The sequence below is a fragment of the Colletotrichum aenigma genome (assembly GCF_013390185.1).
Source record: "Colletotrichum aenigma strain Cg56 chromosome Unknown KSG_Cg56_contig01, whole genome shotgun sequence".
Lineage (NCBI taxonomy): Eukaryota > Fungi > Ascomycota > Sordariomycetes > Glomerellales > Glomerellaceae > Colletotrichum > Colletotrichum aenigma.
The window spans coordinates 4,708,546-4,731,186 of NW_023500907.1; the positions used below are offsets into that span (position 1 = coordinate 4,708,546).

Below are 22,641 nucleotides of genomic sequence, written 5' to 3' on the forward strand. Positions count from 1 at the left end.
CCAGTCTCGCGACCGGAGCGCTCTGGCCACAAGGGCGAAGGAGGCTTAAAGCGTGACGATGCGATTGAGCAAAATGGCAATCCAAGGGGCTCCGCAGATGATAATTCGAGGACGGCAACCCAGTCCGATTGAACAACAGCACGGCGCCGCGACGCCCGCGACGTATCAGCGAATGCGCAGTCTGGCGCAATAAAATCGAAGCCTGGATGATGTGCGGGCGAAGGGATCGGGACAGTTAAGATACAAGCGAGGTCGAGGTATGGGCCTGATTTCTCGTCCAGGGTAGACGCCCAAGCGCACGCGATTAAATCAACAGCGCAATTGCGGTGGTGGTCACCAGGATTGTCATCGATGGCAGTCGCACAGCGCCGGGAGAACCGAAGGCATGGGAGGATTGAATGCAATCAATCTCGCCGTGTACGGGAGCGTAGAGGGACGAGGAGGGGATTGTCGTTTCGCAGTTGCGGGTACCGTCGCGCGGAAAGTTCGTTATGTACTCGGGACCAAGGTGGAGGCTCCTCTATGCTGCTGGCAGCGACCGAGTCGTCGGGTTAGTTGTGGACAAAATACAAGTTGACGAGGGGGGGGGGAAGCGGGCGAGAGAAAACAGAGCACAAACAAGCAGCGACGACGACGACGAGGAAAGACGTAATATCATGAGGGCAGGCTACGTACAACAGGGCTGGGACGAACGGGCGTGAAGTGGGAAGAAGGGAAAAAGAAGGCAAGCGTCAGGTAGCTGGGACGGGAGGATAGAGAGGAGTACAATGGGCAGCCAGGCTTCGAGTACGAAATTGTTAAGCCAGGCAAGGGGGGGAGGGGGGTATGGTGGGTGTGTGGGTGTGTGTGTGTGTGCGTGATTGCTTGCTTGCTGCGTGCGTGTGGTTCTTTGGTGGGCGGTCTAATGTCAGTGGCAGTGGCAGAGAGCGAAATACTTGGGGTGGGTGGGAGGAAAGAGCGCTCGCGCGGGAGCCCCCTCCAGGGCCCAGAAGCAGCGCAGAACAGACCAAGCTTCCTTGCCTTACCCTTCCCCTCTACATACTTTGCCCAACAAAGCAAGGCGGGACAGAACAAGAAACACCATGGAAGCTCGAGAGAAAGCTAGAGGAGTGCAGCTAGTTTTTGCAGGGCGAAAACGACTTACCAATTCTGCTCTTGGTCCCTTTTCCTTTTTTTTTTCCCCCTTTTCTCTCTCTTCCGGCTCCGCTCGGTTCTTTTCGCTCCTTTCCGCGTGGCGAGTGCAAGAGACGGAGACTGAGTGACTGACTGAGTAAGTGAGGGGGGGGGGGGGGGGGGGGGGGGGGGGGCGAATAAGTGCGTAAAGTGTAAATGTGTAATGCAGGCCCTTATGGATGTTTCCTGAGATGTTGGCTGGGGGAAGATGGGAATGAAAGAGGAGAAGGCGGAAGAGATTTCGACAGCAGCGAGGAATGGATGAGAGATTGGCGAATGCGGGTTGGATTTGCAGACGAGGTGGTGGTGGTAGTGTTGGTGGTGATGAATGGTAAGTGGCAGCAACGTAGTGGTGGCGCGGTCTTGGTGGTGCGCGCACGCAGGCAGGCACTTGGGAAGAGTGAGGGTCAGGTAGGTAGGGTAGGTAGGGTGGGTAGGTAGGCCAAGTGAAGTGAGGCCAGTAGGTAAGTACCTGACGAAAGTACCTTCCACGAGAAGTGTACCTCTTTGCCGTAACGCAGTTGGAAGAGGCTAAGGTTTTACTGGCGCATCTCGGGAGGAGAATGTTTATGGATGGATGCAGAATGGAACGAAGACGATGGTCCAGAGAAGGAAAGGTGGGCTCTAACTAAGACGCTCCCCAAAGACGCTCTGAGAAGACAAGTTCAGTAAAGCAAGATGCCGAGCGGGAAGCGAGGCAACGCCTACCAAGCTCAGGTATTGCGCTGCTCTGCGCTGGGTTGCGTTGCGGTAACAGTTGCACCTGTCGTTGCGATTCGGCCTCGAGACGGCATCAGGGCTGCTGGATGCTACGCTAGAAGATGAAGCAGAGGAAATGGTATCAGGATCTCGTTCACATCATGGCACCTGCTTTACAGGCCCTGCAGAAGCAACAGCTACAGCGGGTGTTCAAGGTCGTCAGCAGCAAGCGGAGAGCGACGTAGGGGCTGCAAGCAGCCATCTCACGAGGTTGCAGGGGCACAGTGCGATGATGAGGCGGACATCAACAGGTGAATAGCGGACAATAGCAACTGGATTCGACCGAGTCATCTGAGGTGACTTCAATCCGGGGCATTGGGCTCTGTTCCCGCGCTGCTGGTCTGGGAGATGCACCGCACAGGGCGAATGGAAGGCAGACAGAGGGAAGAAAAAGTGAGATGCCGGGGGCCTTCGTCACCTGGCAGCTGTGGAAACAATGATTTCCCACTGGGTCTGGACTGGACTTTGCAGACTCAGAATGGGAGGCCATGTCGGAACCAGAATCCGACAAGCCTACACCAGGCGGAGACGGGTTGGGACGATCATGGATGTGCGTACGAGCGTTGCGCCTGCATCTGCGCCTGCGTCTGCGTCTGCTTCTGCGTCTACTTCTGCGTCTACTTCTGCGCCTGCGTCTCGCAACGCGGAGGGGAACCGTCAAGCGAAGCGGGCGAGAAGGGGTCGAATAACGAGAGAGAATGCGAGCAATGCCGCAAAGGGGGACTTGTTTCCGTTCAGGTCTCCTGAGCTGAATGCACTGAAGACGAAGAGGACGCAGTCTTGAATTCTGTTTGGCCTTTCCCCCAGGGCACGCAGGCTGAGAGCCCAGCTGGCATGGCAGGAGTTGCTTATCTCTCTGGGTATTCGTACCTGGCCTACTAAGCTGTCTATTTCGTCTTCGTACCTTAGGTACCTACCTACCTTACCTTACAACCCCCAGTCGCTACCCGGGAAGAGACGTTGCCCTGTTCGTGCGAGGGGAAGGGAAGACGGGCAAGACAGGGAAGGCCAGGGCCCTGCACCCGGTCTTCTGGCCGGCTTCTCGAACATCGATCGAAAGCGTGGAAGGCTTCCAAGGACCACAAGTTGCAAGGGGGCGCACTGGAGAGGGGCCTTTTGGGGGGGGTGCACCGGGGGTTCTGACTGGAACAGCTGGGAACAGGGTTTGCAGGGAACACTACCCAAAGCATCCCACGCCGCGCTTGCCAGATCGTACCAGCCTGCGCTTGCCGGGATACCTAGGCGTTTTGGGGCAAGAGCGAGGGCGAAGGAAGGGACATTGGAAACAATTAGGAAAGAGGTACCATACCGGGGCGGCGCGGCGCAGCCATCGCTGGCCGTCAGTGGTCACTCAATCACTGAAAAAGTATGGTGCACCTGCACCACACCCACCTTCCCGCCCGCGCCGTCCACTGAGACTCTCTGTCACATTCCGAGTCTCTTACTGGTCCGAGGTAGGCTCAGTGGCTGGTCGCGCTGCCATTGACGTGCTTCCACCACCACCACCACTTACCTGCCTGCATCGCACACCTCACTGCAAATGCAGCAAACCCAACAGTAAGGTGCATTCCCGTCTGTCACGGATACCACTGCGCAGTCTCGCCGGGTTTCATCGCCCACCGGCTGGAATTGGTCAACCGGCGAACCACTCGCAGCAGGCTCGTCACCGGCCACTGACTAGCTGCCTTTCGTCTTCGAAACACATCTCGAGATATCCCTCTCCATCTGCTGAGGTGTTCGGATTGCGTACGATGTGGCGTTCGGTACCCTACCCTACGGATACGCCATACCGCTGCCCCCGGCATGCGCCAAGGACACACGATTTCCCCTTCTTTTACCTCATCGTCCCCCATCGCCATCCACCCACCGAAACCGACCACAATTGCATACTGCACACAGTAATGGGCCTTCCCCAACCTCCTCCATATTCGAAAAGTCGAAATTGTCGCTCAATTTCCTCGAGGCTGCTGGCGCTGTCGCCAACTTCGTTCCACATCTGCCGCCATCAGCCTTTCTACCCGCATGCGTTCACCCGGCCGCACTTGCGTTTTGATTCCCGCCCCTCCCGCTCTGCAAACAATGATTGCCCGTACGCCAACTGTTCGCTACAATTGCCACATATCTTCGCAAGGTACGGATGCCTTGACGGGAGCCAGCAAGGTGCCGCCGGGAAGGGGACCTGAGTCTTGAGAACAGAACCCGACTCGCTGTCCCCTTCGTTCGCTCTGCCGATCGTCGCCTCGCACAGGCTGGGACCGGCCTGCCACGCACGGAATGGAACCCACAGCTGCCCACATTGGTCAGCACAGCCTCATGGCAAACATGGCTCCCTCCCCTCTCTGATCGCAGATTGCTATCCACATTGCGCAATATCGCCGATGATCTGGTCCACTTACTTGTTCTGCGTGGCTTCCAGAAGCAATGGAGAGGCGGAGAAAGAGAGAAGCCATCCATCGTGTCTCCCGACATGCTCTCCCTCATGTCGTGGATACCTTGACATCGGTCCTGATGATTGATCTGATCCACACAAAGTGATTAATTCCCTGGTCAAGCCTCGTCGACTGTTGCCCTGCCCTGGCATTTTTCGGCTGACGGTACGACCTGCAACGTCCTCCCTCCCTTGACGCTTGCAAATTCTCCTCTGGGGGCCGCTGCCACCACACGCCCCGCCGAGTACGAATATCGACACCAGTTTTCTGCCCTACCGGTTGCTCGAAATGATTCAGCTTTCAGCTTCTGCCCGACAGCATCAACGAGACGTCAAACACCATACTGGACGCGTCGCTCGATATCCAGAACGCCAGGTATCCCGGCATTACCTCGCACGCCGCGGACTACGAAGTGCGAGGACACGGGCATCACCTTTGGCTGCAGCTGCAATCCCACACTCAACTACAAGCCTTTCCCCTCTGGCGCTGATACTCGCTGGCCTGGCCTGCCCGTTCCGGTCTCGACGTGTCCACAGTTGTATCCAAAGCGCCCGTGCATCTGATCAAGTTGACAGCAAATGATTTTGGTCCCTGGTTATCTATGAGAAACGACTAAGATGACTAAGTTGCAATCAGGTCTGCAGCGTGTGCCACCATCATTCAACTTCTGGGAATGGAATCGACTTGCTGAAGAATGATGTTGGATGCCAGCTGACAACTTCCAACGGCACCAGCGAAACCATCCATCGAAACGGATAGATGCCGACAAAAGGCCGACTGCTCACACCTGGTCGATGCCTGTCCGGTTCCAGGCTCGCTCCCTACGTCACCTTTCGCTCCTGGCCTTGCTCCTTGCGACGCACAAGACCGGATCGACCCTTCTGACGTTTACCCGATTCCTCTGACGAAAGTAACGAAAAAGCTTCTTCTGTTTGCGACACAAGAATACCAGCACAGGAATGTTTCTCGGACGAAAACGACTTGCGGTTGCTCGTCCGCCTTCAATCTGGCAATTGGAAGCATGCATTTCTTGACCGACACTCTTGCTGCACACGGCGAGTCTCATTCCTCGGCGAGTTCCTCATATCATGCCTGCCTGTCTCATCGACCTTCCCCATTGAGCCCCTCGCTCCCTCGGATCTCAGCATGTTCCTGAACGGCAGATGAACGCGCCTTCTTGGGACTCTTGGCTCCAGATTGCCTTCTATCTGCTGTGTCTCTGGTGGCTGATCAGCTCCACATCCTTTCCAACACCTGCTGTATCGAGACAAGACATAATGAAGATCGGTGTGATGGGCTATTGGAGCTGGCCATCTACTGGCTGGCCCTGAGTACTACTATTGTGCATCGGTCAGTGTTGCTTCACTCTGGCCGCCACTCGGCCAGCGCAACCCTCGCGCCCACTGCCGATCCATGTTCAGCATCAGAATTCTGCTGTCTTGATTGAGTTTCTTCGTCTATCGTCGCCCGGCTGGCCATGGAGGAGGCATGCTTTCTTTTTCAGCCACTGCTGATGCTTCCGTACTACCCATGGCCCCCATGGTTCATCTCAGCTCTCGCCGGGCCGCCAATGAAAGCTCAACCAATTCCCGCGGCGATGAACCCCCTCCAAGTATGCCAGCCTATCGCGGGCTTGGATGGTGAAGCGGCGTGCAGGTCTAAACTCGGCCGCGCTCGAACTGCCATCTTCTCCGCTGCCACATTCTCCTGCAAGGGCAGCAATCCAGCCGCCCGGCATTCTGCCCATGAACCCACAAAGCGTCCAAGTCTGCACCAATGTCGTCTGCGACGGCCTCGCTTTCTTCTTCTTTCTCCCAAGACTCTGACCATAGAGTCACGATGCCCGGCCCCAACGTTGGTAACTGACTTGGAAGTTGACGACGACTTGAGACAAACATACACACCGTCTACCCCCACCTGCGCACAAACACCATCGTCCCGGCCGCTACTTGGTCGTCTGCAACTGACATCGGCCGGGCTGCACTACCCTCCAACGCGCCCGCAACTCTGCGCCCGCGCGCTCTGAAAAAGCATCCTCTCCGCCTGAGAAGTGCCGCTGTATCGTTCCCCGGACCTTCCGCACCCGCACCTCCAACCCGCCGATCAGTTGCAACGAAGAAGGAAGAGTTGTGACACCTTACAAGCCCAGCCGCGGATCAGGCGCCTGCAGTCACACTGTTGGCCCGGTTCATCGTCTTGGGGGGCGGCGGCGACGGCAGAGAGCCTATTTTCAGTTTGGTGCCGGGACGGTTGGCTGCCGGACGACTCGTGGGCCACCATTTCGGTCGCCCAGCCCATGCCTCCCTTTTTCTTTCTTTCCTTTTTTTTTTCTTCTTTGCGCTTTAATCGTTGGTTGGTTCATCAGCAGTTGAGTTCTCCGTTGCACCATCTAGAAGACTCGGCCTCGGCTTCGTGACACCGTCATCCCAAGTGCTCGATTCTCACTGGGTAATGGCTTCGGCGCAATACGCCCACCTGAGACACGTGCAGTGTTCCAGCCCGCACTGGACGGAGACCACCTAATATTCCTGTGTCTGCGCGGCTATATTTTCTGTGCACTTAATCACTCCTATTGAAAGCGATTGTAGCGGCCCAATAGTGACGATGGGGACGATAGCAACGACGAAGACGACGGTAAAGTGATTAGAGTATAGCTACAGGAAAAGTGGTCTCTAGCACAGGAAAAATAGGCGGTCTCGCTGGACGACCACCTCGCTCATTGCTACCCGCTGATAGCGCGACGCCAGATATCGCCATCGCCCATTCTGTCCACTGGCGCAGGCAAAATCCCGTGGCCTGTCAACTGGGTATCCGGGTTCCCCAATCCCCATTCCCCATTCATCCCATATCGGTAGTCAAGCTGTCCACGTGCCCTTGCTCAGAGGGGCAGGTATCCCGACGGGGGGCCACTTTGCCTGCCTAGCGGCACGGACAGGTGAGAGATAAGCTGCGATGCGTATGCGCGATTGCACCTGTCACGATGCGGTTGGATTGACAACTTGACAACAGTAACCTTATCTCCGGGAGCGAAGGGTCAGGATTCCGAGACCGCGGAACACATTGAAGAATATTTTCTTGTTATTTCCCTTTCCACTCCAGAGCGCTCGGTCGAGGCCACTGGCAGTTGCGTTCGTCCATTTCCGTTTCAGCCCTGTCGATCCGTTAAAGGCCCCCCATCCCCAGACCCTTCCTATGCTGCCCATCTGACTGACCCCTTCGAAGTCTGCCCACTTTGACAGACCATTCTGTGCTTGAGCCCCATCGTCGGATGTCTTGATCGTGAGCACGTCAGCTATTCTCCATCAAAGAGTCTCAAAATGCTTGCCGCCCGTCGCTCGACCCTTCCGGGCCCTCTCCGTCATGGACATGCCTACGATGCGACCCCCGTTCGAGAACCGTTCGCAGTTGATGAACACTCATCTGCGTCTATTTCTCTCACCTCGCAGACTAACGACAACCGGTGTCCGTGCTCGTCCAAGCGGCAACCGCAGAGGGTCACTCAATTAGAAACCTTCAGACCGTGCCCAACTATGGATGGCACATCTGATCAAACGTCTCATACTGTGGTTCCTGCATACAATTTTCCACCCTCACGTCTTTGACAGCAGAAATCAGCGTTCAAGTTTCGAAAAGGGGAGAAGGATTTCGTGCAGGACGCAAGGGCTCTCTCTGCCGCCGTTCCTCGTCGAACATCGGCTCGTCAGTGTTTACTTTCGCATTCGCTCATGCAAATGTGATGCAAGTGAGTCCAAGCCAAGTAGTCTGCAGTCAAACGGCGAAGCTGCATGTATGTTCGCAACGGAGTTACCATCTAGTCGTAGTCGCGTGCTTCAGTCGGTCCTCAAGTCGCCGGTTGAACACTCGCAGGCACACTCACACACACACACACACACACACACACGCTTCAACGTTGTCTGCAAGACGTAGGGCTGTTGACGAAGATTGTCCCCTGCGCGCCGTTGAGATTAATCCACCGCCCCTTGGGGTTTCGGGACGTGTTCGTCTGAGACGGAGCTCGGCGCGGCATCCGAGAGGGGACTCTGCTTCAGATGATGCTGCCCCTCAAACCCCCCTCCAACCCAGGGGCAGGGACCTTTTTTTTCCACCTTGTGCTGTCGTATTTTGCGATCCTATTAGCCGAGAAAGATGAATCAGGCGGAAAAGGCTTGTTCACGACGAACGGTGGAGGGATTAGGGTTGCAAAGCCTGGGGTCGTTCTGTGAATAAAAAAGACTTGAATCAACGTGCGGCGAAAACCGACAGGTTGGTTATGCTTCCCTTAGAGTTTGAGAAGGAGCCATCTACCCCGGACGCTGGCATGTCCACTTGAAGACTCAAGCCGTGACTTGGGACTTGTTCGTCCGGTTCAGATCGTTGGAAAAAGTCACATCTTTTTAGAGTTGTTGACAGGTTGATCCGGATACATTGAGGCTGGTTGCCGCGGCTTGCCTGCGTGTGGACTGAGGTCCCGAGTTGTTGAACCAGGGAGCATGGGTTCTGAGCGTGGTTTACATTGCATCGTCAATGCTCACCGGCATGATCCGGACTCAAGAGGTTGATCTTCAACAGCCGAAAAAAGGGCATCCTGGCATCCCTTTTGAAGAAGCTTCGTGGTTGATTGTATTGAATAAATACATTGGGGGGCCTTCAGACGGGATCTTCAACTCGGATGTCCAGACTTTGACAATATGGTTCTAGACGTTGTAGCACTCGGCATGCCCGAGCAGGGGTTTGTTAGTGATCTGCTGTGCGCTTGAAACTCAGGAGCGGCCTGCGTGTAACATAACCTGCCTCTTTGAGTATTTTCAGAAAATGAAGAAGACGAAAAAAGTTGCGAAGGGCTTAGTTAGAACAATGCCCCCCCAATTGACAGACATATCGTAAAAAAGCAGAAGGGAAACTCCTCGACGGGGAATTGAACCCCGGTCCCCGGCGCATCGTATGAATGACAAGCCGATATCCTCACCACTAGACTATCGAGGATGCTGATGTTCATGTCTAGGTCAGGCGCTCAAAGTGGACATGAAGCCCACGATGCTCCCCTTCCCCACTTAGGTCGCTAAGTTAGCGAGAACAGTGAGAGACGAGAAACCTGAAGCTCTTCCTATGTGTTGTTACTATTCTAGTTATTATTATTATTATCCTCACTGTTGTTATCCTCACTGTTGTTATCCTCACTGTTGTTATCCTCACTGTTGTTATCCTCACTGTTGTTATCCTCACTGTTGTTATCCTCACTGTTGTTATCCTCACTGTTGTTATCCTCACTGTTGTTATCCTCACTGTTGTTATCCTCACTGTTGTTATTGCTGTTGTCGTCCCTCGTCTGCATCCCTCTTCCTCGTTCCTTTCGTGGTCCCCGTCGTCGTTTGGAAGAGCTTATATCTTAATGGATGCAGTCGCTATCCCCCTTTTCTATCCTTGATCCTATTAGTTTAACTCCCCTTGTAATTCTTCCTGTCGTTACTATTTTCATCTGTTATCTCTGCTGTTATTATTGTTCTTCTATGGCTGTTATTTCTGTCGTTGTTACTATTACTGTTGTAGTAAACTTAATACTTCAATAAGGATGATAGCGGTAGAGGAAATGACAGGGGAAGCGATAACAATAATGATAATAGACGACGACGACGCGGACGGATTACACGTATACGTGGTGGACACTGCCCGGATGGTCAACTGACACTACCCAGCTAACAAAACTTGTATAAAATGCTATTCATATCAAAAATGAACATTCTGTCATTACTTTCAAAGGCAGGACATAATTAGACTAGATACAAAGATAAACTCACCTTCCATTAGAGTCCGCGTCGTACATCATCAACGAGACCTTGGATCTAATTCTGTCCATAGAAGCTCCTGTACGCCCATATGTCCACCTGTTTTTCTTCCGTCCGTCCCTGCTCGGTGCTGTTGCCGTTATCATCAGAATGAAAGCCCTTCACAACTATCAGCTTGAAAGCACCAGCCCACCCTGGCCTAGATGCCTGAACCCTTTCAGACGAGAATCTATCGTCTTGCTCGGCGAACCCCTGCATTCACTGCATGTATCCTGCCGATCAGGGAGGAGAATATTGCACACCTTGCTAAGCATCACGTCCAGAAAATACAAGTTACACCTCCCAAGGTCGCCAGTGATGTATCTACATCGATTACTACTGACGTAATTCGAAGCATCATTTCATCGTTCCATCGCTATAGTCGTCGTTCGTTGCTTTGGTCATTGTTACTGACGCGTCCTCTTCGTCTTCGTCATTGCCGCCGTTGTCATTGCAATTATCCTGCATCACTTTTCGCTCAAATAACAAAGTTCTTCGAAAGAATTACGTCTCCTAAACCTAGGGCCACTGTGACTAGCCCCTGGCGATGTAACACCATGTGCCGGATCTTGTCCCCTGATCATGATGCTTGATGACGGTGCCTCGGGAGAGCCCAAATGCCACCGAGAACAACAACAGGTTACCAAACAAGAGTGTTTCGAAGGGGATTGAAGGGGCCACTCAAGTCATGGTCTACAAAGTTCCCTGGGGACGACGTTCACCGCATCGATGGTTGACACTTCCGAGAGGCACAAGCACACGGCGAGGCAAACGCTGGGTAACTCTTACGAATCTGCTATATTCTCTGTATAGCGTACCGTAATAATCAAAAGTCATACACCCCTATCCTCATGCATCCGAGACTCCAAGAAAAACGTCGAGGCCAAAAGTATGGCCTGATGTATGCCAGGGCATGAGAGGTCTATCTCTATTTACGCCTCATTGTATCCTCTCTGCTTTTTTTGTAATGCCTTCACTAACCTTGTTCATAGACTCGTATGCACACCGGGTTTCCGTATTGAAATGCGTACCCGGTAGTCTTTTCGTACCCTCGCCCGACTCGTCAAGAATGGCGGATCGCTAGTCTAAGACGACCCCTTTTGTTTGAAAAACCTAGAGCAAACCCCAAGTCGCCGCGGCAACTAGGACCGAGGACGCTGGTCCGCCTCGTCCTCGAGATGGATCTCCGCTGCTTCAGTGGAAGCGACATCGTCATCGACAGCGGGGACCGAGATGACCTTGTCCTTGTTTTGACGCTCCCATGCCGCATTCTGGATCTCAGAGAGTCCGATTTGCGCGCTAAAATCCGGTGGCGGTGGCGCTTCCTCATGAGTCGCATCCCCGTATTCTCCAAGGGTCTCGTCAAACTGCATGTCCGCATCGTTGTCCCTGTCGTCCGAAGAGTCAGGCTGGGCGTCATCGCTGGCGTAGCCTTCCATCCCGAGAGAGTTGGCCGGGCCATCATTGGAGCTCAGGGAGTTCCAGTTCCATGTCTGTGTTGCCTGAAATCCGTTCGATCCAGCAAAGTTGTCAGTCATACCGATGCCTTCGTCTTCGATGCTGTTCTGGATATTCTCACTGCCAACGTTCGTGCTCGAGCTGCCTTCATAAGGCGGGAGCTCATCCTCTGTCTCGCGCGACACCGTGGCCATTGCGCTACTAGCCAAACCACGATTTCCGCGCGGGAGAGTTGCTTCGGCTCCGGTCCCAAGTCTCGACGATCCAGTTAGGGAGGAGCCCCCGGCGAGACGTTGATCTTCCCCCGAGCTGGTATCTCCCTCTTCGTCATCTTCGCCGCCCTTGTCGAACTCGTCGAAGATTTCCTTGAAACGGGGACCGCCCAAGGGGCCGTCTGAGCGGCGGCGGTAGAACAGCAGGTACGCTGCCTTGGTGATAACACTCTCAGGCGATGTCTTGCTTACCGACGTGTCTGGTTTCTCATTAGCTTGGCTGCGTTTTAGCCGCAGGGCCTCACGTACCGTTGTAGTTGTACCACTGTCCATCGACAAAGTTACGTCCGTACGCCGTATAGTGACCGCCACCGAGACCGCCGAAATGGTCATCGACGGCAATGAGGTCGTAGACCTCTTCCTTACCCGTCTCTTGGCAGAGGACGCGCTTGTGCAGATCGAGACCTTCGATGGGGAAGTCGACCAGAACATCAAGCTTGTCGCGGCGCCAACCTGAGCTGCTGAATCTCTTCAGGTGAACAATGAGGATGTCTGGCGTTTTCCAAAGGTCGAACTTTTTGCTGGCACGTCGGTGCTCTTTGCAGCGTGGGCAGTACCACATGTCCTGCTCAGACAACACTTCGGCCTTCTCGAACTCGTCCAAGCATTCCTCAAGAGTAATTCCCTGCTTCTTACGAGCCATTCGCGTCTTACGCTTCTGCTCGAGAGCTTGGTCCTCAAGTTTCTCGGGTTCGACAAAGGTCCTCTGGCCGCGAGTGTCGTCGTCGCGATCTTCCTTACCAAAGACCATGTCCCAAGACTCTTCGGTCCAGTCGACGATGATGCCCTCGCCAAGACGGATGAGGGGGCCACCGGGAACTTCGTCCAACGGCGATGGCTGGGGCGCAACGTCGACAATGTTGTAGGACTGCTCCTTGCTGTTCCGCAGCTCCTTATTGCGACGCTTGTTGCCCTTCTTGCCGTATGTCTTGTTGCCCCTGTTGAACTTGCGGCGGGCTCCACCAACCTTATGGTTGCCTCTACCACGAGCGGCCTGCTTCAAGTCAGATGTGGACCCTGTGGTTAGAAACGGGAGAATGCTTACCTTGGGAGGGAGTCGGACCGGCTCATCCTCCTCCGACTCGTCTGCCATGCGGGTCTGCTCCTCAACCGACTGTGGAGATTGCTCCTCGCTCACACTCTCGTGTTCACTGTCAGCGGTGTGAGAAGAACCAGGGCTGTTGGAGTCTGCCTCGGGCGTGGTCTCGGGTGCCCTAGAAGCCAGAGTGCGGAAGTTCTTGTTGTCGTCGACTGAGTTCCAACCGGTTGGCAGCGGTGAGTCACCATTCTCGTTGAAAAAGCTGAGCTCAAACAGGTTCTGCAGCTGAGGCGGAAGGTAGGCGCTGCTGTTGACCCATTTGGGGCGAGTGGTGTTAAACTGCTTCAGAGCTTGTCGGCCATTCGACTTTTGCCCGCCTGCGACCATGGAGACATCAACTAAGTCATCTTCTCCTTCTACTGAGTGGGAGACAATCTTACTGTCCCCCGATGAATCAGCGTCGGACTGGGACGTGATGACCATGTCGGCATCGGTGCTGTCGTCGTTCTCGGAGAATTCGGACCAAGTAGAGAATGTCGCCACCTTTTCCAAGATCTTGCGGCGAATGGCGTCCTCGTTCCGGGACTGTTCTGGTTAGCACAAGACTGTTGACAACACAGAGTGTCCACTTACTTCCTCGGGAGTGAGAACGATGAAGTGGGGAGGCGAGGCCACATCGTCTGACCTCATGCGGTAGGTGTTGTTGTTATTGCGCTTGCGGTGAAGGACAGTGACGACCATTCGCTCGGTGAGAGGATCGACATAGGGCTCGTCGCTGATGTCTAGCATAGAATTAGGCGCACCCATCTTCTTTTGCTTGGGAGGATAGTTCGTTGGTGCTACCTCAAGCTCGTGGAAAGTGGGAATGTCGTTGGACTGGATCTCATCCGACACGTCGCTGCTATCGTCGTAGACCTTGAAGAATTTGCCCTTAAACTCTTCAGCTCCTAGTAACAGCTCCACAGGCACGCCAGTCTTATCCGAGATGGCCTTCTTGAGCCCCTCAATGGCGCTGTGCTTTGACAGCTCAACCTCGATCTGTACAGGCGCATCGTTCAATGGCAGGAATTTGACAGTTCTACTCCACATGTCCTCCACGGGAAGCGGCAAGGTCAGATTGCTAAAGGGGTCGAAAGTGATGGAGATCTTGTCGCAGACGGGGCACTTCAGAGTCGACTTGTACAGTCCGGTGAAGAGGTCCGCGACAACTGAGTCGTCACGCTTGCGCGTGATGTCCCACACCTCTTCCGCCATCTTTCGGATGGCCGCCTCATCGCCAATCATCTCATCGGTAGAATCAGGCTTCTCAATGTACGGCTTCTTCTTGATACGGCTCAGATCTTCCTGCAGGGCGTCGAGAAGAAATCCGAGGAACTCTTGAGTGTCCTGCTGACCCCAGCCCTGGAACGTGCTGCGCGCGCGGCCGACAGTGTTCTTGAAGTCGCGCGGGCTTACGGCGCCTCTCGACTCCGCGTAGATCTCCTTGAGAAGATTGCCGTATGCCATTGCGACCTGTCCCTTGTAGCCAAGCGCGTTGGCCTTGTTGATTTCCTTCTCGTACTCGCCGGTCAGGAAGTACTTTGTCAATTCCTCAACGCTGCGAACGCACTGAAGAGCCGAGTTCATGTAGCAAGTATTACCCAGATTTTGGAGACCGACGGCGCCAAGACCCCTGCCTGGCTTCTTCTGCTGGGTCCGACCTCTGGTAACGGGCCCCGGAGCAGGGCTGTTTCGGCCAGTGGTGCCTTTCCCTTGTGTAGTCAAGCTCGAGGCGCTACCTCGTGAGGCAATGACCTTGTCGTTGGCGGTTTTCTTGCCCAAGCCGGACACCCAGGAGTTGGCACTGTACTGTTCATCAACGACAAGGATGCAGTCCTGCGATAGCCCGTAGAAAGACACGGGAGAACGGCCGTTGTAGTTTTCGTCGCCTGTCCTGTCATCCGCCGTAATCTGAACGCGCTCAGTGTCTCTAGCAAGAGCCGTGAGGACAGTGGGTCTAATCAGCAGCTTCTGCCAGGGGTCGGCCGAGGTTTCGGCCTGCTTGTCGGGGTTGGGTGACTCGGGCGGCGTCAACGTAGACGGGGGCGACAGGTCCTGCACAACTGGCGTGGTCGGCTTCTGCAAGACTTGCCACACACGGATCTTGCGGTCAAGGGGAATACCCATGAGCTGCTTCAACTCCTTGTAAAACGCATTATACGGCATGGTGGAGCTTCGGGCCAAGACGAACGGGCCCTTGGCCTTGAGCTCGTCATCAACTTGGAAGGGACTGGCAGGCGATTCGGCCCTGTGAACCGTGAAAATGGGAGGATGAAGCTCGAACATGATGTTGGCAGGGCTTGCAGCGTCGGTCGCCGTGTTGATAGCAAGACGAACAATGGGCTTTTGGCCTTCCTTCACACCATACCACTCAGACACAAGCGTCCAGGCATCTTCGGGAAAGAGTTCGCATTCCTCCAAGCTGACGCCGGGCTTCATCCGCACAAAGTCATCGCCATTGAGTTGCTTCAGAACCTCGAGGATCACGCCCGAATTGTCGACAGGTCCCAGTGGCTCGTCTGACGCCTCTTTCTTTGCAAATTTGGGGTCTCCACCCAGCGCTAGCGCCTTTTCCACCCACGATCTCGACACAATGTACGCAACAGTGCCTGCTTTGGGGGGCTCGTCGTTGAAAGCCTTAAGAAGTGTCTGAATCGTCTTGATCTGCTCTGGCAGCGGAGGAATATCTGCAACAGTTTGGTCAGCAAACAACGATTAGGCATGTCTGAAAGATGGATCCTACCCTTGTCTTTGGGTGCACCGGAATGACCGTTCGCAGCGTTGTCGGGCAAATCGACGCTCATGGCGCGGGGCAGGTGTGTTTTGGAGGTAGACGGGGCACTCTCGGGGTCCTCGGTGGTTTGGGCCGGGGTCATCTCGACGTCCTCCTTCATCTCAACGTCGGCGTCGGGGTCCATGCTGGAAGCACGTCGTTTCAAGGGCGAGGAAGAACGTTGGTGAGGGTTGGCATCACTGGTCATGATGGCTCGGCGGGAGACGTTGAAAGGAGACCGGCTTCTGGCTGAGTGGTAGGTCAGCGCAGTGCCAGTCTCGGGGCCGGAGATGTCCCCTCGATCGCTGTCGATGGAGAGATCGGCGACACCGCAAGGCGACGAGGCGGTGCTGGATGCGTAGTCGGCGGAGACAAGAGAGCCGGTTTGCAGACGCGCAGGCAAGCTTGAAGCCGGGACAGAGTCGCTGCGAGCGTAGGTGGGAGTCGACCGGCCGTCGGTTGACGCAGCGGAGAAGGAGAAGGCCGGGTCGTCGTTTGGCTCGCACGACGGGAGGACGGTGTCGGCGGGGGAGGAAGTGCTGGTGCTAGGCACTTGGCCGTCGCAGGACTGGTTGCGGGAGAGCTTTCTCTTCTTTGAGGAAGACGTGGTGAAGGCGAGCTGCCTGTGCAGCTCCGGGATGGCGGCGGGGGGAATCCAAGTGTAGCGAAAGCAGATGGGAGAAGGCGTCTTGCATTAGTAGTGCAGTGCAGCCAGCCAGTCGTTCAAGCAGCAGGTCTGTTTGGCGGATGGCAGACAGACCCAGGGCAAAAGCACAGAACAGAAGGACGGGGGGGGGAAAAGTAGAGGTCCAGGTCGACAAGGCGGTGGAAAACTACAGTTGAGGACCTCCAAGCGGACTGCGCATCGGGGCTTGTGGGGTGGGAGGAGAGAGAGTGTGTGTGTGTATGTGTGAGAGGGCGAAGGCGGAAGGACCGTACGGAATTGGATCCCACAAGGAAACGGCGGGAACTGGTCCAAGTCGTGAGTAAGGTACGGAAGGGCGTGGACGGTGGTAGACGTAGTGAGGTAAGGTAAGAGAAGGCGACGGGCAGGTATGTGTGTGTTTGAGTTGGGGGCAGATCAGATACAGATGTGCGCGCGTCTGCTTTGCGACCTGTGCTTGCGCCTTTCTACCTTGCCAAGTGCTGTGGAAAGAAGGCACTGTAGAGGGTGGCTATTGGAGGCGGTTCCAACCCGGGTGGACGTTTGCTGCTGCAGTACTGCCGGATTGTCTGTTGTCGTACAGTGCGGAACAGGCAAGATCCAGTAATAAGCCCAGGTCCTTGGTACCTAGAATAATTGGCGGATGCGGTACAGCTGATGCAGATTAGGCCGATTTTACAGACTGCCCAGCAGCGAGCGCTCTCGCTTGGAGGGGGTCTGGGATTTTTTTTCCTAGGGGAGGGTGGCTTTGTCCGTCCTGGCAACCTTCTGCCCGAGAAACGAGGTGTAGAAGCTGGGGTGATGAATGACTTAGGTAAGGCGTGGACTTGGAGGGCGCGGCTTAGAGTAAATGGTACGTATCTTGTGAGACGGTTGTCAGTGTCATAGGAGGCCTTGAAGGTAAGAACCGACAATGTTGATTTTTGTTGTCGTTGTCATACACTTATATTCTCAAAGAGATCAGACATGAGAAAATAAAATGAAGAAACCCGCTGTGAGATGCCTCAATGAATCAGTCCTTGTTGTTCTACTACGCAGAATTGCAAAAGTTGAGGGACAGGTGCACTGAATGGGAGAAGAAAGAAATGATGGAGGATGCCCTTCACTGCTGGCACCGGGGATCAAGTGGCCAGCCTCATAATTCAGATCCCCCCCCCTCCCAACCACACCAACCTACCCACGAGGCAAAGGAGAAAGGGAGGGGGGAGATGCTTTAACAGGGAAGTGATGGTCAACCACACCAAAAGTGAGAAAAATTCGAAAAAAAAAAAAGAAAAAAAAAGAAAAGAAAAAAAAAAGAAAAAAATCTTAGAGAACTCTTTCAGGGAATGTACATGCATTCAATCGGTTGCCAATTGGGATTTCGTGCTGCACCAATGCAGCTTACCCCCCACATCTGGGAGGGGAAAGAAGGAAAGGCCAACTGCCACTCCGCGAATCGTAGCTGCCTATTCAAGCTCCTCGGGGTATCCTCATCGCTGAAGCCGGCTTAATTTTTTTTTAATTTTTTTTGAGGAGGAAAAGAGCGTGGTATTGGAGCGGGCACGGCGGGGAAGGAAGGGCTTTTCTTGACCCAGTACCCGGGCACCTCCAAGCCCGGCACTGGGCAAATCCTGCATGGTCCGAGCCGGGAGCTGCCTTGCGCTGCCCGGAGGTTACTATGTACTACCGTGAGCCCTAGCCTTGTAATAAGTGTTGTTCCCGTTGACCTGCTGACAGGACGACACGGAACCAGTTGATATTCGAGCAACTTCAGAGCATATCAGGCCGGTGACATCTCAAAGCTCATGTCGCTTGGAGGGGAACCCTCTCTGCGCTTCTATGTGCCACGTTTTCCCCTTCCTTTTCTTTTTTGGACTTTTAGGGCCCGTCCCAAATCACTCCGTGCTGTACGTACACGTAAGGTAGATGCATCGGTCCATGGTCAGGGGTCCGCCCACCGCTTCTTGTCGTTCCTTTCCTCCAGCTTTTCCAATACGGACAGCACTTCAGGTCCAACTGTCAGGGACGGTAGGACTGTTTATTCGGCAGGAAACATGTCCTTAGCCAGATGTTAACAAGCATGGCCACTTGTCTCCTCCATCGTCCGTCAATTCTGACTTGCCATGACAGACCGAAGAATATTCAGTGAAATCCGCGTCAAAGCGTCCCCGCGGCCCCACATACTTCTTACCACGACCTCCCAGCTTGACGTCAGAGTCGGCCCCTGCCTCTTGTCGCCGACTTTGGCATTCTCGGCTGGAAAGCGGCATGAGACCTTCATTCTCATAGGGCATTTCTTCACATCATCCCAAGCCTCTCTTGACCGCCTATCTTCAAAACCCTCGTTGCAGACCACACATTTGGAGCGGGAAAAATAAAGTAAAACCAAAGCAGCAAGACTCTCTCTTATCGACCCTCAAAAGTCAACCCGTGGTGTTGCTAGTCAACTCGACGCGTAACCAGCATTCGCCACATGCCCTCCATTCTTGACTCATGTGGACTCTGCATATCACCCGACTGCTCGACAGGCCGGACACACGGTTTCGCATTCTATTACTCGTAAAAGCATGACATGCAGGTCTCTCTTCTGCTTCTAACTACACAAACCCAGGTAGTCTTGTTGCTGTCCAACCCGCCATAGTGGCGGCTGTGGTACACGAATGCAGGCTGCTTAACTCTTGGGGCTCTATCCCAATTCCCGTCGTGAAGCCTCATAACGTCATGCCCCTCCCCCATCCTGACGATGGATGCGTGTAATAACCGATGCTCGAAACAACTGTTTTGGTGCCAGTACTCTTCTCCTCTCGACAAGACTCTGAGTCCGTTGTCCTTCTAGCAAATGTCTCTTCTTGTAATCACCCCTGGTCTCAACGCCGCCTGTGTGTCTTGAACAACCATCTTCCACTCGCTGCTCATAGCTTCGCATCCGTGTCTTCGTATTCGCTCAGGTCTTTGGCTGGCCGGGCTCCCCGCGTCGCCTGCAGGCCCGCCCGGAAACTACGCACGTCTTTGATGGGGACTGGCTCCGGCGTGCTCGTCGCATCGCTCTCTTCCTTCTTGACCCCATTCACCTTGGTTTCCGTCTCCGTCGACTTACCCGCCTGGGCATGAAGGTGGACTGAAAGCTTTGCGCGTGTAGCAGAGCCTGGCTTGATGTACTGCTGGAAGAACTCAATCATGTCTGCCTTCGTGAGCAACTTGATATGGGCGGCATCTTCGTGGGCTAGAAAAAGGGTCAGCATCCGTAATCCTCGACACAAGGATGTCTACTCACTCAGCTCAAAGTCGTAGTATTCACTGGCGATCTGGGCCCAGTGGCGGCTGCTCTCCTGGTCAAGGTTCTTAAGCTTTTCCAGACGCTTCACAATCAAACTTCGCTTGTGGCCCTCGAAATCGGTCTCGGACATGGAGTCCAGGTTGTTGGCGAAGAGGTTGAGGAATGCTTCGATCCTCGACTCGAGGTATTCAGGCGTTCGCTCACTTTGAATGATGAACCGGAAGCCATAGGTTGTTGAGAAGCTTCGGACTCCACTAAAGACAACGTAGCCCAACTGCTCCTTGGTTCGGAGTTGGTCGAATGCCGGCTCATGGGTCATCTGGTCGAGGAGCATTGTCTTTGCCCGCGTCATGCGGTCGCTCTTATCCCCAACGTACAGCCACACCTCGATGCAGTGGTTGACGTTTGCTGGGTCCTTCAGCGTCTTCTTGTAAACGTAGTTTGATCCAGCGGGGAGAACAAGAGATCGAATGACGGGCCACTGAGGGCGTGGCAATTCACGGGGCTTCAGGATTGTCTCAATCATGTCAGTCAACTTGAGGGCATCCTCTTTGTACAGATTGCCGTGCACATAGCTTTCAATGTGCACTTGTGAAAGCATCTGCTTCTTGAACTGGCGGACGTCCTCAGCAGTGATGTTGGGCAGCTCAGCCAGAGACTCCTCAACAACGTAGTCACGCTCAGAGTTGAGCCAAGTTGTGTAGTCTGACACCTGGTGGAAGGGCTGCTGAAGCTCCCAGTTGTTGTATCCCCGGTTTAGGCGCTCCTTGATGATGTCGAATCTCTCATCCTTAACCTTGAGGTCGCGCATAGTGATGAGAACCTGCTCCAAGAGAACCGCCAACTTGTCGTTGTATCCACTGAGGTCCAGGAACAAGCCGCGGGCATCAAGGGTGACACTGTACTGCAGACCTGCAAGCTCCGCATCATACGAGTAGGCCTCCAACGCATCCCTAACGAGGTCGGTAAACAGCCTAGCCTTGACAGCATTCTCAGCAGTCGAGTAGATGTTGGGGTTCCGGCAGCTGATGACAAGATTCGCTTTGGGCACCCAGAATGTGTCATCTTTCTTGAACCACGTCCGAGCGATGCTGTCGTTTCGGACGACACGCGGCGCCACTGCCGGCTCCTTGACCTCCTTCTTCTCGACCTCGAGCTTGGTGGGTATGAAATTGTTCTTGTGGGGGAGGTGAAGCTCTGCGAGTCGGTCGGAGGCGGAACTCGAGGCAGCCTTCTTGATCTCTGCCATGAAGTCGTCGGGAATCTTCTCGTGGCGGTACTCGGTGCCGTACCACTTCTCCTTCTGGTCCCAGTCGCCAGGGAACTTCTGCGACACGATGGTCAAACGGAAGTTATCAGGTCTCAAGCAAGCCAGTCCCTTGTCAATCAGTTGAGAGTCGAACTTGCGCAGCCGGCTGTATCCACTGAGAAGCCACTCGCGCGGCAGCGGCTTCTGCATGACGGCACTAGTCTTGCTGGTGAAGCGGCTTGCTGGCGTCTTTTGTTTAAACTTGAAGTCAACATCGGCCATGCCCTTCTGTTCATCAAAAATCCACTCTTGGGGCGGCGACTCCCGGAGAAGAGAGACGTATTGGAAGAAGATCTTGACGATCTCCTTGTAGTTCTTGAGGCCCTGTGGTTTGCGTCAGCATGTGAGGCCATAGTAAGATCGGCGAATTCCAAGCTCACCTCCTCGGTCAGGCGAATCTGGCAGTCAAAGATACCAGGGGTGCCCGGACAGACTGGGTATGCGCCGGCACTTAGACCGTTGGCCCAACCCTTCTCCTTGACATAGGCCATAATACTTCCAGGTCCCTCGTGGCCGATCAGGTGGCTGACGTATCGGCTGGGCTGCGACTCGAACATGTTCTCCTCGTCGAGGAACGGGAAAAAGAGGTTCAGTTCGCGCGAGTCCATCACCGGCTTGGCGAACACCTGCACACCGAGCTCGCTTTCGCGGAAGGGCACCTCGGCCTCCCAGCGGTTCGGCACCAGATTCTTATTGGGGACCCCAGCAAACAACTCTGCGACCCAGTCCTCCAAAACGTCCAAAGGCTCTCGTCCCAGAACCACCAACTTCATTCTGTTCGCTGAGTAGTGCTTCTCGTGGAACTCCATAAACTTGGCCCGAACATTGACGCCCTTAGCCTCTGGCTGGGCCTTGAGAACCTCGAAGTTGCCGGTCGAAAAGTGGCAGAAGGGGTGCTTGGGATTGGAAAGGCTCTTCTCAAGCTGGTGCAGTCGCCATTGGTCGCTCTGCAGGTTCTTCTTGTTCTCGGAGTCGACTGCGCGCAACTCTCGGTCCAGGGTCGATTCGAGGAAGAGAGGCTCGATGAAGAACTGGGCGAAGCGGTCGAGCGCACCCTTGAAGGGGGAGGGGTTCGAGGCCGAGGGCTCCTGGTCGTTGGCAGGCTTTGCAGAGACATCGAAAAAGTAGTTGGTGGAGGTTGCTCCCGTGTATGCGTTTGAGCTGCCAGAGTTGGAGGCGAGGTACTGGGAGTATTCGTTTTCTACAGGGAACTTCTTGGTGCCCATGAACAGAAGCTGCGCAAACAATTGTCAGCCGAGGGAAGCGATTGCGAGGGGGTTTCTTTGTGTGTGTGGAGAAGCGTACATGTTCCACGGCATGGGCCATGCCGGGCATATCCTCTTCGTCGCTGAAGTTTCCGACATTGACGTCAAGGGCGGCGCTGGCCTTGTCTGTCTCTGGATCGTGGACCAGCAGGGCCTCAAGCTTGTTGGACAAGCGAATGACACGGTAGGTTCTGTCGTCGAGCGAAGGGGTCTCGAGCTGATCCGTCACCCGCTCGATAGGCTGGGGCCTCGGCTCGCGAAGGGGGCCATCCAGGTCCCTGGGACCGCGGGCACTGGGCTCTCTGTCAGACATGTCGGCGGAGTTGTGCCTAAACCGTCGAGAGTGAATGACGGTGATGGCGGTAGGTGTTCGGGTCAGG

General features: G+C 54.7%; 2 protein-coding genes across 2 annotated transcripts; both read right to left on the reverse strand.

Moving 5' to 3' along the window:
• Positions 1-4,037: 4,037 nt before the first annotated feature.
• Positions 4,038-4,386, reverse strand: CGCA056_v001234 (uncharacterized protein; the record flags this gene model as incomplete). The annotated part of the gene is made up of 2 exons (XM_037316494.1): positions 4,038-4,219; positions 4,329-4,386. 2 exons carry the CDS (start codon positions 4,384-4,386, stop codon positions 4,038-4,040), a joined length of 240 nt encoding a protein of 79 aa, XP_037184464.1.
• A 6,939-nt stretch (positions 4,387-11,325) lies between these two features.
• Positions 11,326-22,574, reverse strand: mug138 (putative zinc protease mug138; the record flags this gene model as incomplete). Its single annotated transcript, XM_037316495.1, has 9 exons — positions 11,326-12,113; positions 12,163-12,907; positions 12,959-13,537; positions 13,586-15,678; positions 15,735-16,452; positions 19,416-19,633; positions 19,685-21,320; positions 21,377-22,231; positions 22,302-22,574. 9 exons carry the CDS (start codon positions 22,572-22,574, stop codon positions 11,326-11,328), a joined length of 7,905 nt encoding a protein of 2,634 aa, XP_037184463.1.
• Positions 22,575-22,641: the final 67 nt, after the last annotated feature.